Below are 16,793 nucleotides of genomic sequence, written 5' to 3'. Positions count from 1 at the left end.
GGTAGGGATGTGCCCTCACCTGAATGTATGGAAGCTTCTTGCTCAGCTCCTTCTTCATCGCGACACACCGTTACAGAGTCCACATCACTGCAGGTGCTGCACCGATCCACTTGTCAATCTCCCGCACCAGCCTTCCCTCACTCATGAGCAAGACCCCAAGATACTAGAACTCTTCCACTTGGGACCCCTATCCGGAGTGGGCATTTCACCTGTTTCCAGTTGAGCACCATGGTTTTGGATTTGGAGGTGCTGATCCCGGCCACTTCACATTCGGCAGCAAACTGCTCTGATAAGAGCTGGAGATCATGGACTAATGAAGCCAAGAGAACCAAGTCACCTGCAAAAAGGAGAGACTGGATTCTGTGGCCACCAAACCTTGAGGAAACCAGGGTGGACCATATCCACCCTGCTACCAAAGAGCTTTTTGACTGCTTCAGCAACTTCAGCCCTGGAATTAGGTGTGTCCCTTCCAGAGTCCTCTGGCTCAGCTTCCTCATTGGAAGGATTTTGACGGAATTGAGGACGTCTCTCAAGTATTCCTTCCACCGATCTACAACGTTTCGAGTTGAGGTCAGCCGAACTCCACCCCCACTGTACACAGTGTTGATGGAGCACAGCTTCCCCCTCCTTCCCCCAACATGGTCTCACCGAACTCCTCCCACACTCGAGTTTTTGCCTCTGTGACCACCGAAGCTGCTTGCCACTTGGCCTGCTGGTGTTAGCTGCCTCCGGAGCCGTACAGCCCAGAAAGGCCTGAGAGGACTCCTTCATCAGTTTGGGTTGCCGCCCCAACAGGTGCCATACAGTCACAGGTCCAGCGTTGCAACTTTGCCACTTCAACAATGGAAGCATGGAATATGGCCCATTCGGACTCAATGCCACCTGCCTCCCTTGGGACGTGGTCGTTGTTCTGCCGGAGGCGGGAGTTGAAACGCCTTCTTACAGGGGACTCAGCCAGACGTTCCCAACAAACCCTCACGTTACGTTTGGGTCTACCAGGTCTGACCGGCATCCTTCCCCACCACTGGAGCAAGCTCACCACCAGGTGGTGATCAGTTGACAGCAGTGTTCAGGTCATGCGTCCGCAAGTCCGACAACATATCAACAAGGTTGATCCAAGAACAGGGGCCTAAGGTGCGTTAGTGCCAAGTGCAGATATGGACACCTTCATGCCTGAACATGGTGTTTGTTATGGACAATCTGTTGTGAGCACAGAAGTCCAATAACAAAACACTGCTTGGGTTCAGATCTGGGGGGCCATGCCTCCCAATCACGCCCTTCCAAGTCACACTGTCATTGCCCACAGAGAGAAGAGAGTTGAAGTAGCCCAGTATAAAAAAGAGTCGGAAGGCAATCAATAAGACCACACCTGCCCGGCGTCTCTCACCAGGGCAACTCCAGAGTACTAAAGAGTACAGCCCCTCTCAGGAGACCTGGCTCCAGATCCCAGACTGTGCAGCGAGGTAGGTGGGACTATATCTAGTCGGAATCGCTCAGCCTTGCACACCAGCTCTGGCTCCTTCCCCGCCAGTGAGGTGACATTCCATGTCCCAAGAGCCAGCTTCTGTAGCCGAGTTGGACCGCCAAGGTCCCCTGCTGCGGCGACACTGCACCCAACCCCTTTGGCCCCTCCCATGGGTGGTGAGCCCAGGGGAAGGATCTACAAATCAAATTTCACATCACTTTAAATCTAATCTCCACTTGCACCACATCTCAGACAGAAATTTAGATAAAACATCTGTCAAAAGGCTGAGTTTGATGTGAAAAACAGTGAAAAATATTTCCTTAAGGGGGAGGTACCTTCTAAACCTGAGCACTTCACTTACCTGTCTCACACAGAAGACCAGTGTAACCCCGCTCACAAACACAAGTGAAACTCCCATTGCCTTGTACACACACTGCACTATTGAAGCATGGTCCGTCTTCACACTCATCAATATCTGTAACACACACAAGCAGGCAGAGATGTTTGGGTTGTGAAATGTTTTCTCAGCTGATTAATATATCCAGGATATTAGCCAAGGTTTGAAACATCTCCATGTGCTGGACAAAGGGAACGGGCACAGAAGCTCTGTGGAAACTGGACAAATATATTCTCAAAATTTTTTATATGACTTTTTAAGGAGGTAAAAACTTGTCTTACTCTGAAAACACGCACCTCTTACAAAACCCGTGTAACATTTCCTGAGGCGCCAATGAAAAAGTCTTGTAGAATGTGATGCTTTTATGCTTTTGTCAGAAACACGAGTTTCCAAGACCCACCGTATGTATGATCTATCAATGGTTGAATATAGTGTTATGTCAATACAAGCAGCAGTACATACTTAGATGATCAAGATGGGCAGGACTCAAAGTAATTATAATGATAACGATTCCATGAAAAAAAAGAGCACACATTGATAGAAATGCTATTTTGGGGTTTGGCGAAGAGCCAGGAGGCAGTCTAATAAGCACATCCTGGGGCTAAACCACAACTGGATGCCATGCTAATGCTAAATGTTTTAATTGCACAAAAGAATTTAGCTGGGACACATCTTGAACAAACAAGGATTCAGCTGGGGCACAAAACTTGTATGCCTTATTTGCTGAGGTGAGGCTCTGAGGGCGGTGATGTAAATTATTTGTTTGGTGGTATGAATAAAGTCGCTAATACATGGAGAAAAAAAATCATTTGGCCGCCTGTCAAGACTGAAATTTTGTGGCAGAGAGGGTAAGCTTAATTTGTATTTTTGAAAACAGTTGTACCAAGGTAAAAATTACATAACCTTGGAGGAGGAGAACAGTTTTTCCATCTCGAGTTTATACCAGTATTGTGAATGCAGAAACAGGGACTTTGGAATGTCTGTAAAAATTAAGCAAGCCCAATTTCACAATTAAATTTATAATTTCAACAAACAGTTAGGCCCAGAAATATTTGGACAATGACACAATCTTCATGATTTTCTTAAAACGGAATTGAAGTGCAGACTTTAAGGTTTATTTTAATTCAAGGATTGAACAAAAATGACGAAACCTGTATGAATTGTAGCTATTTTTCATACAAACACTCTTCATTTCAGAGGCTCAAAAGTAACTGGACAAATAAAGAAATGTTACTTTTTCCAATATTTTGTTGAGAATCCTTTGCAGGCAATGACTGTCTGAAGTCTGGAACCCATGGACATCACCAAATGCCGGGTTTCCTCCTTTGTGATGCTTTGCCAGGACTTTACTGCAGCTGTCTTCAGTTGTTGCTTGTTTGTGGGTCTTTTTGCCTGAAGCAAGTGAAATTCATGCTCGATCGGGTTGAGATCCGGTGATTGACTTGGCCATTGCAGAATATTCCATTTTTTTTTTTTTTTTTTCAAAAACTTCTGGGTTGCTTTTGCAGTATGTTTTTGATCATTGTCCATCTGCACTATGAAACGCAGTCCAATCAACTTTGCTGCATTTGGCTGAATCTGAGCAGACAGTATATCCCTGTACACTTCAGAATTCATCCGGTTGCTTCAGTCTTTTGTCACATCATCAGTAAACACAAGTGAGCCAGTGCCATTGGAAGCCGTGCATGCTCATGACATCACACTGCCTCCACCCTGTTTTACTGAAGATGTGGTGTGCTTTGGATCATGAGCTGTTCCAATTCCAAACTCTCTTCTTTCCATCATTCTGGTACAGGTTGATCTTAGTCTCATCTGTCTAAAAAATGCTGTTTCAGACCAGGGCTGACTTCTTCAGGTGTTTTTTTTTTTTAGCAAAGTCAATTCTGGCCTTTCTATTTTTTGAGGCTCATTAATAGGTTGCACCTTGTGGTGAATCCTTTGTATTTACTCTCATGAAGTCTTCTCTTTATGGTAGACTTAAACACTGATATATCTTCTTCCTGGAGAGTGTTCTTCACTTGAGTGGATGTTGTGAAGGGGTTTTTCTTCCTCATGGAAAGGATTCTGCGGACATCTATACCTTTTTCAGTTCCCAAGCTCACCGGTGAACTTTTATTTTTTCTCAGAATGTACCAAACTTGATTTGGCCACTCCTAACATTTCTACTATCTCTGATGGATTTCTTCTTTTTTTTCAGCTTCAGGATGGTCTGTTTCACCTCCATAGAGAGCTTCTTTGCCCATGTGTTGTGTGTTCACAGCAACAGCTTCCAAATTTAAACGCCACACCTGGAATAAACTCCTTTTAACTGCTTAAAATGATGAAAAAGTTACTGAGGGAAGAGCCCATGCAACCTTGTTATTCCTTTTTTGCAGCCTTCTGACTCGATTGTCCAATTACTTTTGGTCCCTTAAAAAAAAAAAGAGGTGACTACGAGCAGTAATTTCTAAACCCTTAACCAAAATTACAGCAGAGTCTGCACTTTAAGCCCATATTGATATATGTGCTTATATAATTGTATCCTGAATATGTTTTCATAAACTTGTGTCATTGTCCAAATATTTCTGGGCCTTACTGTACTTCTAAAGAGGACTCATTCAACAAAAAAGGAGGAAGAAATAAAAAGAGTTATTGGACAAGAAGCTACCTTTACGGGAAAGGGTCTATCGTACCTTGTTCACACTGAACCCCAGTGTATCCCGGAGGACATCGACAGGTAAAGCTATTAATCTGGTCTTTACAAGTTCCTCCGTTCTGACAGGGATATGAGGCACACTCATCCACATCTATAAAGAAAGGTATAAATATTTATAAAGAAGAAAGAAAACGTCATGTAAGCTTGTTGTCTCAAAGTTCAACAGGCTGATTCAGGTATTCTTTTTTTTGATTAGTCACGTTTCCATTTTTTTTTTAAGGAACCTGTTTTTTCAGTCTATTTATGTGGTTTTGTGAGTGCCAAACAAATCTAGACCTGTAGTGAAGGGTTACTAAATTATTTAGCCGTCCACTTTGAAATTAATAAATGAGCATTTTGATAATCATTTAATTCATTTTTAGCCACATTTTAGGATATAGATGAGCAAAAGTGTCAAATCATAACATCTCACAAGTTAATATCTTTTTTAGCCTTTTATGATACTAAAAAATATGTGCACTGGGTGTTATTCAATCTTTTTTAAACACCTTTTTGAATAGTTACTGCTTTGCACTATATTTCCAGTATTTTGCTTTTCTAAAACATATTAATAAATATACATTTTGTGCTCTTTATCTTTGCACAAATTGTTTAAAATTATTTTCTGCAACCCCTTACACAACAAAGAAAATGGTTAGTAGATTGTAACTTACTGATATGACACTGTCGGCCAGTGAAGCCAGCAAGACAGGAGCAAGTATAAGAGGGGTTTCCTGTGATGCAGTCGTCAATACACTGCCCTCCATTCAGACACGGTCGCAGGTTCGGGCAAACAGATGCTGTAGAAGGAAAATAATATACCGAGAATTCTTGAAAACAATTCTGAGAAAAGAGAAAACCGGAATACTTCTCTAACCAGAGTTATTGCAGGTGCCGACTTCCACGTGGGCGTCATCTATACGGAAGATCCATCTGCCTGGGTAGCCAACATTTGTTGTTTCCTCTACATTCTCCACATCAGCTGTGCGAGAGCCAGGGATGTTAAAATAGCGCTTACCATCACCAGCATTAAAACCTGCCTGGGAACATTGTAACAAACAAGTAGGCATCCCATAAAATAACTCAATTAGGGTCCAAACACCCTAAAATGAAATGATCTTAAGATAAAGCAAATCATACTGTACGAATCACATTACACACGGACTTTGACTTTGGAACTGCTAACAAAAACAAAAAAAAAATGATCTTACCTGCGCTGCAATTCCTCCAAGCCCAGCCAGGTTTCCTCCACTGCTGGCATGCATACCTGTTGTCCAAGTAATATTATTGTACTGGAATATAGTGAAAGAAAGCTCCCCATCTGTTATGAGCACCACTTGGAAAGTATTTACCTGCAGAGAGGGGAAAGGGTTAGGGAGTTACACTATTTCAGTATTTTCCGAAAACTGGACTCTATGTCACGGCAGGACACGAGGCTAACTCGGCTAACTGTGAAAACATACAGATTTTACGTCCAGAAAGTTTGCATTCAGCATTACAATGAGATTTTAATAGCTGTGATCCCTACCAAGGTATTATAAGTCTTTGGAAAATTAACATTACAGATATCTGAATATCTATATATTCACTTAGTTCCACATTTCCATGTCTTAGTCAGAAGTAAATAGAAGCAAGAAAACAAGTGTATGAGTTAATACCGGTGTAAGGGAGCTGCCACCAAAGAATGTAACTTGATGCCATGTAGAGATTAGGACCCATGTTGCGTTAAAGCTGGGGAACTCTGAAAAGTAAGTCCTGACATCATCAGCAGCCCTCCTGAGGATGAACGGGTCCTTGCTCTCCCTGTAGAAGACTTTTCCTGCCCTACGATTGTCCACATCGGCCCAGAATGGTGCCACAACCCTCCTGTCTCCAGCGATCGGGAAAGCCACAGGTGTAAATTGAGACACCTCTCTCAGGAATGATACAAGGCCATTGTTGTTAACCTAGAGAGGAGAGAGAAGAGAGCATCTGGATGATATTAAACACAGAAAGCACAGTTTAAGTTGGAACAGAAGTAATAAGGAAGCGAGGAAAATGGACAAACTGAGCAGGCAGTGGCATGGGGAAATAGATAGCCCCATGGCAGATGTTTGCATTTCTTAAATAGCAAACAGCCGCTACCTTTATACTGTAATATAAATGCAGCTGAGAAAACCTCCAACTTCCTTACTGGTGCAATGACTTTTAAACTTTAAAGTTGCCAATTAAAATCACCAGCTGATTTTTTTTTTTTTTTTTTTCGAAAAATACACAGTCAGGACTTAAAGTGTAATGTAAAAAATATAGGTGATTGATGCATATTTTCTTATCTCACCGCATCTTAAATGATCAACCAATTGATCAAAAAGTTATTTTATTTATTTACGATAAAGAGGTGGCTGTATCAAAGTTCTTTCATCCCTTATGATACTCAAAAGACAACAATTCTACTCATTCCATGCACAGTAAGACAAATGTAATCTCAAGTATCCACAATGATTTATGTGCAGTCAGGTTACACTGTAAATATAGAGTCCATATTTGATGTATTCAAGCTGATCATGCTCATACCGAGTTTTATTTTCCATTTTTACGCCAGTTATAGTCATATTTTTTGCATTCATAGCCAGATGGACGTTGTTTCTGTATGTTACAGATAATTCAATCAATACATTGCATTCAATGATGGTAACTGTTTTTACTGTATATTTCAGTCGCTAAAATCATGCACTCGCTTAAATGTAAGGTCATAGAATGGGAAAAAAGTGTGGACATTAATGCATGTCTATAGTGCTTGTTCTATCATTATTGTCCTTTCTCCTGTTGACTACGTGAATTTCCCCGCTGTGGGACTAATAAAGGACTATCTTATAATTTCATATCTCATATCCCAAATATTTGCTTATTCCAGCATTCACATTTATCAGTTCCTTACGGCACTTGAAGATGGTATCATTTCATTTTGGTCCACAACATAAGAACACAATAACCTCAATGTCACAGTGTTAAAATCTAAATTGCATGCAGCACACATTACAGAAAATGGGTCTCTCTTCACAACACGTAGACATAGAACAACACATTTTTTGGTCAACAACTTTAGGTTAGTCTATTGTGCAGACCCTTCATCGTGCTTTATAAGTAAAAAATAGGGCACTGTTCAAGTTTCATCACAGGGACATTGACTGCATTTAGAACAAACCGAAATAGTAAAACTGAAAAACACTCAAAAGGTCTGAAAAGGAGTACTTTCAACAAACTTAAGTGTAACTTTGAAAATAAATTGTCCTTCAAAAACATGACTTAAGTGAGAATTCTTTCAGAGGCGATATCGGTTTCAAAATGCTTTTGATACTGGCTATAAATGTGGGATCACAAATCACAAGTACAATGGCATGCTTTGTAATTCAACTCAGAGATCCTGATTCCAATACTCTTAACTTACCTTTCACTTGAGATGAAAGAACTCAGTCTTGATTATGACTTCAGAGTTGTAATATTCAAGCTAAATTTAAGTTAAACTCCAAGTGAAACGTTTTTATTTATAATGCTGTTTTCTTTGTTAGTACTGTAGGCCCCTTAAAAATTTGGATGGCCATGTCAACTCTTCTTTGGCAACTCTCAACTCGGACTCAATTAGGATTACCGGACAAAGAAAATAGCGTTTAATTACTGCGATTGTTCATGTCTTGGCGGCACGGCGGTCAGCACTTCCACCTAAAAGCACAAGGGACCCTGATTTGATTTCATCAAGGAGGCTTTCAGTGCAGAGTTTGCATTTTCTCCACAGTTTCTCCAGTTCCCCCCCACAGCCCCAAAAACATGCAGAAGGTTAATTGGAAAAAAAAAAAAAAAAGGGAAAAAATCGCCCGATTGTGTGAATTAGAGAATGACTGGTTGTTTGTATGCGGCCAGGGTGTACCCAAAATGTTGCCCAACAACAGCATCCCAGCATTCCCTGCAACCCTGACTGTAGGATAAGTGGTAAATAATGAATGACTGAACGTTCATGTCTATTAAGGCAATCATATCGCATCCATAGAGTGTATAAATACAAGCCCTGCTGTTATGTGATTAGATCTGGATGAAAAGATTTATTTGGAAGGAAAAACTTTTGGCAGAGCCTCTCTACCATAGCCCTATATAAAGAGAAGTATATGCTTAATAGTATAGATTCATGCAAGAATTGTAACAAAGGAAAGTGAGCCATTCATTTGAGAAACGAACGTTTGGAAGAAAGACAATAATATTGTGGCTTTCTAAAAATAATCGCTTAGTAATCTTTTCAAGTTTTTCAGAAAATAATAGAATAGGGAATTGATTTTGACAAAAAAAAAAAAAAAAAAAAAAATGTGTCCAAAAATTGATTTAGGTAATCATTTTAAAAAGGTGATGACATGCTGAAAAAGAAAAAAAAAGAACATAAAAATGATAGAAAATAAAGGGTAATTTCCCAGATTCGGCTTTCGCATTTTGCAGTGTTCAGGTAGGAAATAAATATATTATATTTCACAGAGGAGTGGGTTGTGCCTTTTTCAAAAAGGCAGCTTTGAGTGCAGGGGAAAGTTTTCTCAGCCATGAAAGACATTCATTCATACACCATCACTGCATATTATAAGGAATGGGAGATACAGATCTCCATGGCACCTATCCTATTTCCCCTAATTGCTGAACAGTGACAAAGCAAAGTAAGATGGCTCAGTTTAAAATCATAATTTGGAGGACTGTTCTTTTAAATCTGCAGAGGAAGTTTTGTTTGGCAACGAAAACAGGTTAATTGCTTCATTGCAGTCTATCTCACTGCATCAGTGTTATGTGGTGAGAATGTGGCCAATGTGGAGAACAAGAGGTGTGAATGAAAAGACCGGACATTTAGGTTTTCCCAAGCACTGTCAGACAGAAGCAAGGGACAGTGAACAGAACTAGCGACAAAATATATACGTCTCAGAAATTTCTCACAGGAATGAGAGATCTATGGTGGATATGGTCTAGGAGTGACCCATCTTACAGCAAAACTGCTGTTAAAATCATGCTTCAATCAAAACAAAATGTATACACAAAATAATGGAATGTTTCCTCACCAAATCCACTCAGTTTAAGCATCCAGAACTGTTGAACTACTCTGATTTCATCCTTGTTATGGGTTTTTAGTTAGTTTAGTTTAATATGATATCGCCCTTGGAGGAAAGAAACTAAAGATTTTCTTTTTTATTATATCATCTTCATACTAGATTCAAACATGGTTACAATCAGAAATTGAATCAAGGGAAAGGTAAGTAAGCTTTACAGTCGGGAAAGAGTGAAAAGGACATTTTTTGATTTGCCTTGTCAAAAAGGAGGTTTCACAGTTATGAGCTTACCCAGTAACTTTGTGGCAGTGGGCACACTTGGGTTTGTAACTCCAAATCAATTTCATCACCGAAAGATTTTTTCTACTAAGGCTAGAAATTCAGTCAGGGAAAATGTGGAAGCAATTCAACATAACTTCCACGCCACAAGCAGCTAGGATGCATCTTGTTTAACCAGTCTGTATTAGAAACATAAATGTATATAGTTACGACAATGTTTTCACAAACACAGTTTGAAGCAAAAATATAAAAAAAAATTTTAAAAAAATAGTACAACCTCAGGTGAGTTTCAAACAGTCTGAAAAAGAACACTGACAAAAGGTATTAATGAAACCCTTTTCTTAAAAAAATAGCTTTTAAAAGCCTTGACTATAAATAGTCAAACTGTGTATACATATATCACAACATGCATGAATGATAGATCAGGCAGTGATTATCCTTACACACTCCCACACACACACACACATATCTTGCTTGCAATATTACCAATATTTTATATGTGAAAGATCTCATCTGTTTTTGTGCAATGATTTTCGATAAGTTTATGCCTGGACATCGGCAGTCTTTGGACGTTGATTTTAGGTTGCATGTCAACATCTGAAATGAAACCACCTGATAAAAACCTGATGACCGCTGGTGTTGATACTGAGTCATTTCTGTTAACTATTAATGCCTGTAAAACATGACATTCAATATATTTGACAATGATACTTATTCATATCCTTTCAACTCTAAATTGACAACTGGTGCAGCTTGTTGTTAGAACTATTCAGCAATGTCATGTGTTGGAATGGGATCTAGCAAAAAAACAACACTGAAATTTAGCTTTCAAGATCAAACCTACAATCTGTGTCAGATAGTTTTACCAACAGTGCGCTGATATTATCGTTTCCAGAAATTCAAAGATAGTTAATTTAGCTTAGTGTGGTTTTGATGAAAAACTGGAAAGCGGGACAAACACTGATCGTGGTATCACTGTTACTTAATCGCAAAAGTAACAGTAACAAACCTTTAACACAAACGCATCCAGACAAAAAGTATCTATGTAGAGAACAGAATATAAGATGATGTACACATCTTTGGTCCATATGTGGATGGCTAAAACATGGTGAATAAAGAACAATACAGTTAATACCGTAAATAAGTTGATTTATACTCTGTGAGGAGTGCAGTTAAATTACATCGTAATGCAGTATTAGCAAGATAATCTTAATATATTCTGTATGTAGCTGTTAATTTGTAACTAGAGATAAATATTCTAGGGGTTCTTATTACTGCTCCAAACCAAGGAGTTAAACTATGAAAAAAAAAAAAAAAAAAAGTCCTGGAAACACTTAATTCTCTCCACTTTGTTGTTCTGCAATAAATACTTTTGATCATAACCAACTATTCTCACATCTGCTTTAGAACTTGTTTGTGTTTTATCCTCTCTGACCTTGAACGTCCTCCTTCATCCTCTTGACACCAGTCATCCATAAGAGTGGCTATTTCACGAGCTGCGCAGTATGAAAGCTCTCAAGACATTTTGCAGATACCTCTGTTTTCTATTAAAAATGATTGGTCATTTCCAAGATAAACCAGCTGGACAGTTCCAGGGGAAAAGACCCTTGCCATGTTATCTGTGGTGTTAGAGGAGAGAAAGGGGAGGGAGAGAGCGAGATGTGGATCCTCCCAGACACGAACCATAACACAGGGGGTAACTCGCTTTTTCAGAAGCAGAATTAGAGCGGGACCAAAATCGGAGAACCCGTGATGTTAGGAAAATTATCTGATGGGATGCCGCTAGATACATGTGTAACAAATACTCACATGGCCTTGGCAGAATCTGCTGTTTGTTTTTAAATCACAGCTGCCAAAAGTAAGAGGACTTGGTTTATAAGGGGATGAAGGCAGTAACTAATAGGATCAACTGTTGGATGTTCAAGAAAATAATAAAGGGTATATGTAGAGCAAAGCAGCTGCGGCTATAAAAGTAAAGGAATCATTCAAAACTATTAAAAGTCAGTTTGTTCTGCAGCTTCCATGTGGGAAAAAAAGAAAATCAGAGCTCACATGCTTTCATGCTACAAACAATAAACTCTGGCCTTTAGTGCTCATTGAAATAATACCCGCTCAAGGGGGTTGTTTGTGCACTTTTCTGCAGATGTTTAATGTGCTTGTGTAAGGTTTGTTCAATTGATATGATTGTAATTTGAAATCTCTGCAGCAATTCGTTACAGCTTGCAGAAGATCATCTCGTTTCTAAACACAGCCCATTTTGGAATATGGGAGTTTATTTATAAGAGATGAAAATTGTTAAGTTGTGAAGAAGAGGGGGTGAAAAGTCCAGTGGGCACGACAGGAAGATTTTGACAAGCAGATATTTTAGGAGGAGCTGGGATCAAACTAAATATACTACTAAAGGCTCAGTTTCAGGACATCAACATCCAAATTTTGCCTATTTCAAAACAGAAGTTCATAAATTCTCCGCGCAACCGTAGATCACTCAATTTCTGCAAAAAACAAACAAACAAACAAAAAAAACATGCTCTCAGTGCGGCAAACCGGCTAGAATGTAAGGAATCAAACGAGGACTGTCATGTAAAGGATGACTATGAATCAACCTGTGTGTGTGTGTGAGAGAGTGTGTGTGTGTTTGCATTCTACAAATGCGGTTACGCAACAGGAACAAACGAAGGCAAACAATGCAAACTGTCAAACAGCCAAAAGGGAAATGCGATGTAATATGTGGCTGCACGCCACATCTCACCCCCTTATAGGCGGTTACACAACTCACACCAGGACGCCTGCTTTTTACTTTATCTGTCAACCGATCGTCCGATGAACTGAGATATAAACTTACAAAAAGCCCCGTGTGCTTGTCTCCAAAGAAGGGGAAAGCGACAGATATCTCCAGGAGACCGGAGCCTCCGTCGTCCTGAGGAATGGTCTGGGAGTCTCCCTTTTCTTTGCCAAAAGGGTAGAAGTCCTCCAGGGGCACGACAGGTTCCACCCCGGGCGGCAGGTTCAGGTAAAGCAAAGTGCAGAAAAAGGGCAGAAAGGCTTGCAGCGCAAACACCATGGCCTCAGCCACCCCGGGGGATGGAGATTTCAAGCAGTGCGCACCGCGGAGGGAAAGGGAAAGGGAAGGGAAGGAACACCTGAGGCAACGAGAGCAGAAAAAAAAAAATCCTTCGATTGAATCTCGGTGGTTTGATTTCTTCCCTCACGGTTCTCTCTTGACACCCCTTACTTTTTCTTTCAGTTGTGCAGAAGGCTCCTTGTGTGAGGAAGGGGAATTCTGCAGAATCCTTGCATTCTGTTTGCTGCTGGGCACCTCATGTGCTGGAACTCCGATTCACTGTAATGTAGAAAAAAGACTGATAGACACTGGATTTTTTTTTGTTTGTTTGTTTGTTTGTTTGTATCTTAATAATTCTGCAAATTGGTCGCAAGTAATGAGCCTAGATGTGTTCTAAATAATGGCTTATTTTACCAGCCAAAGGAGTTTTCTTGGTTTTGGCCACACCTCCCCCATAGGGATTCGCTACCTTGCATAATTAGTTGGTTTCAACCAATAGTTGGAAAGACTCTGGTAACTGGATAACCACTGGGCGGGTCTAGGATAAATCGAAGAGCTGTTTTCAAGCAACTGACTTTTTTTTTTTTTTTTTTTCTTTCACTACAACTCCAACTTTGTATTGTTTCAGTGGCGTGAAGTTCGAATGTGAAAATGTGAGGAGGAGATACATTAGATGCATGTGTGGATGAAGAACGCATGGGTAAAAATAAACTATATATCTGTGGTTTTCTATGCATATATTGTGAAGTGAAGACCTTCCCTGCAAAAGTGTTTTTTCAGGTTTTTTAAATTATGAAGGATTACAGATGGATTTCTCTGCAAGTATCCCAACTGAAAGAAGTTTGGTCATTCTCTCAGCCACACCGCTAAAAAAAAAAAACACTAAAACTTTTAATCCGTATGTCATGAAACAACAGCTCTATCCTTCAAGAAGTCCACAAAAAAAAAAAACTCCCTTTTATATTCTAAACATTGAGCCTGAAGGAAAAAAAGAAAACTGTCACATCACTCCAGTCCCCAGAAAAGTATTCTGAAACAATCAACTACTAAAAACAAACAGAAACACAAAAAAAAAACAACCTTGTGGAGTCACTTAAAGCGATTGAGACACGATTAAATAAATCAAGCAACAAGCTCTCGTAAATATTTTAACTCGTGTAACGCATTACTCGTATTCAGTCGCATCAAAAATGATTATTTCATGTTAAAATTGGAGACTATAAGGAACAAATGACAAACCAAGGAACCATTTCACTACATTAAAACAATGACACAGCATGAACAGACTTTGAAACGCCAACAGCGGGGACCAAGAGGAAATCCGTAAAACTATTTGGCATATATAGTCCACTTATAAACAAAACAATCATTGTTTATTGTTGCTGAGTTTTCCTGCTTATTTATCTAATCCGGTGTGTACATGTGAATGGGTGGGAGCAAATGCCCCGGGACTGTTTTTGTGAGCGATTGGATGGAGCTCGTAACATCTGTGTTTTTGGAAGACCGCCATAGAAGCACGGGGCGTGGAGGCCGGAGCCGCTTCATGTGTGCCTGCGGGGCCTTGCCTACACACCCAGCTGAAGCATCTGATAAAAATTAGATTTGTCGTCTCTTTATCTCCCGATTGGGGTTTCGAGAGCCTTTGAGAGCCAGCATCTATGAGAAGACAAGAAACAGAATATTTACATTACATTACATTTGGCAGACGCTTTTATCCAAAGCGCCTTACAATAGAGGACATAAGGACCGCAAATAACACTTGCAAATACAAGATGCATTACATTACATTACATTACATTACATTACATTGCATTTGGCAGACGCTTTTATCCAAAGCGACTTACAATAGAGGACATAGGGACTGCAAATGCACGATGCACAGGAAAGATACAGAACAGTAAGCTTGGGTTAGTGAGGGTTTTTTTTTTTGTTTTTTTTTTTTTTTGGACAGAGACACACAAACACACACACACACACTGCATAGCTTAACTTGCTGCCAACCTGATCTGGGGCATCAGCGCAGTAAAAAGTCCTGAAAGAGAAACGTTTTTACCTGTTTCTTGAAGGTTGAGACGGACGATGCTAGTCTTGTTGCTTCCGGAAGTTTGTTCCACCACTGAGGTAGTAGAACTGAGAACAGTTTTGCCTGAGATGGCTTAGAGCGAGCAAAAATGAAAAAAAAATTACACATTTGTAAGACAAAGTGATTTTTTTTCTTTATTATTCCATTACAGGAAATTATTCTCTGCACCCTTCGTGGGTGAACCATGAGCGGACGGCTGAGGAGTAGTGCCGGGGAGTAGTTAGAGGCCGAGTGTCTTGGAAAACGGCGTTTCGACACACCAACGAGATGCGTGCCCGGATTGGGACGGAAGGTGCCGGCATTTCGGGGAGGCCTGGCCGGGATGGGGGGCCTGGGTGAAACTGGGGGACAGACAGTCAGGCAAAATGCGCTGGTTTACACGGCCAATTGGCGGGGGACCTTCTGATCCTTGACTACTTTTTCTTTTAAACTATTAAACCATCACGTATCACTGCCGTGTTTGTGTAGCAGCAGGTAGATACACAGGTTAATTCACCACTTGTTGCCATCTAGTGGAAGAGCATTTAATTGTTCTGCCTATGACTGCATGTTGCCCATTAAGATGGACGTATAACGACACATTATTTGTGCTGAGTAAATAATTTTTGGACCAATCAGGTGAAAGGGGGCATTTTTCCACCTCTCTCACGGCGGCACACTAATGTGCATCGGCACAGCGTTTGGGAAACACTGGGCTTGGACACGGGGAGTCCGTGAGGAAGGAGAGTAAGAGGGCATGGGAGGTCGTGTGGACCGACCGAGGAGATGAGAACGAGAGCGGTACGGGAGACAAGAGTGTTTATTGGAGGAGCAGATGGTAAACATTTAAAACCCAGGTGTTTATACCCACTACTTTTTCTTTTATTATCCGGCCACAGTGGGTATCTCACACCCATGTATTGCACTATATACGTATCGCTGCTGCAAGCTCTCTACCGAGACTCTTGAAAATAATTTTGTTCCATTCCATTTTATGACCATAAAAACCCTTGAATCCCAATGTGGGTGTCCTGTACTTTACAGGTGCAGATGTGATGCACTAGTTTGTGCTTTACTTTTGCATGACGGGGAACAGAATGTGAAGACACAGTGAATTGATGACTGTTTGTGTTATTAACCAGCAATTTAACTGTGCAGGAAAAGCTGGTCTTCCAAGCTTTTATCCAGGGCCTCCAACCAACAAGACTTAAAGAACACATCTGCCTGTGTGCTGCAAATACTTTGGCTGGATCCCTCAGTGAAGCAGAGTGTATGGCGAACATTCTGGAGTCAGGAGGATGTGCTCCAAGTGTGAGACAAACAGCCAGTCGAACTGACTACAAGACTGGCGACAACCAGAGTGGCAACTATCACGGCAAAGAGTGAGAGTGGCTGATCGACATAGAACGGTGGAATGCTATTGGTGTGGGAAGCCAGGCAACCCTACCAAAGAGTTCAGCCCGGCAGCCAGCGTTAGAACTACGATCTGATACCACTGCCGACTCCCCCTCGTGGTCCCAACCATGGCTTGGCCGTCTTGGCTGAGCTCATGGTGGACTGCATATATTTGTGGACTGCAGTATCAATGGCACCCAATGCAGTGCCCTAGTGGACACTGGGTCCAGCACCTTGCTGATCTGCCCCGGGGTTCTGCCTGGCACTGCTGACTCAGGACCGCAGGGTTGGAAATGCATTGGCCTCAGCATCACTACTGTCTCTGGAAGGCACACCAGGATGTTGGGGGAGAGGACTATCACCTTTCTACTGTGTAGATCACAGTTGCGGGCTAGCAAGGATACAGGAC

General features: G+C 40.9%; 1 protein-coding gene across 5 annotated transcripts in view; it reads right to left on the bottom strand.

Moving 5' to 3' along the window:
* sned1 (sushi, nidogen and EGF-like domains 1) overlaps window positions 1-13,333 on the bottom strand; it is a 31,841-nt gene extending 18,508 nt beyond the window's left edge. For 4 of the 5 annotated variants that reach the window (XM_086161474.1, XM_086161471.1, XM_086161475.1 and 1 more), the window contains exons 1-8: window positions 13,099-13,333; window positions 12,709-13,006; window positions 6,195-6,482; window positions 5,748-5,888; window positions 5,414-5,576; window positions 5,211-5,336; window positions 4,535-4,648; window positions 1,827-1,940 (exon numbers count right to left, since the gene is read on the bottom strand). In XM_086161474.1, the coding sequence (XP_086017600.1) occupies window positions 1,827-1,940; window positions 4,535-4,648; window positions 5,211-5,336; window positions 5,414-5,576; window positions 5,748-5,888; window positions 6,195-6,482; window positions 12,709-12,927 (1,165 nt within the window). In that variant the 5' untranslated portion in view covers window positions 12,928-13,006; window positions 13,099-13,333. Of the gene's footprint in view, window positions 1-1,826; window positions 1,941-4,534; window positions 4,649-5,210; window positions 5,337-5,413; window positions 5,577-5,747; window positions 5,889-6,194; window positions 6,483-12,708 lie in introns of all 5 variants that reach the window. The other variant, XM_086161472.1, reaches the window with a different exon arrangement.
* Between the last annotated feature and the right edge of the window lie 3,460 nt (window positions 13,334-16,793).

Source organism: Fistularia commersonii, chromosome 16 (assembly GCF_037954325.1).
Source record: "Fistularia commersonii isolate RoL2024-O1a breed Wild chromosome 16, RoL_Fcom_v1.0, whole genome shotgun sequence".
Lineage (NCBI taxonomy): Eukaryota > Metazoa > Chordata > Actinopteri > Syngnathiformes > Fistulariidae > Fistularia > Fistularia commersonii.
This window is presented reverse-complemented; position numbering and strand designations above follow the sequence as displayed.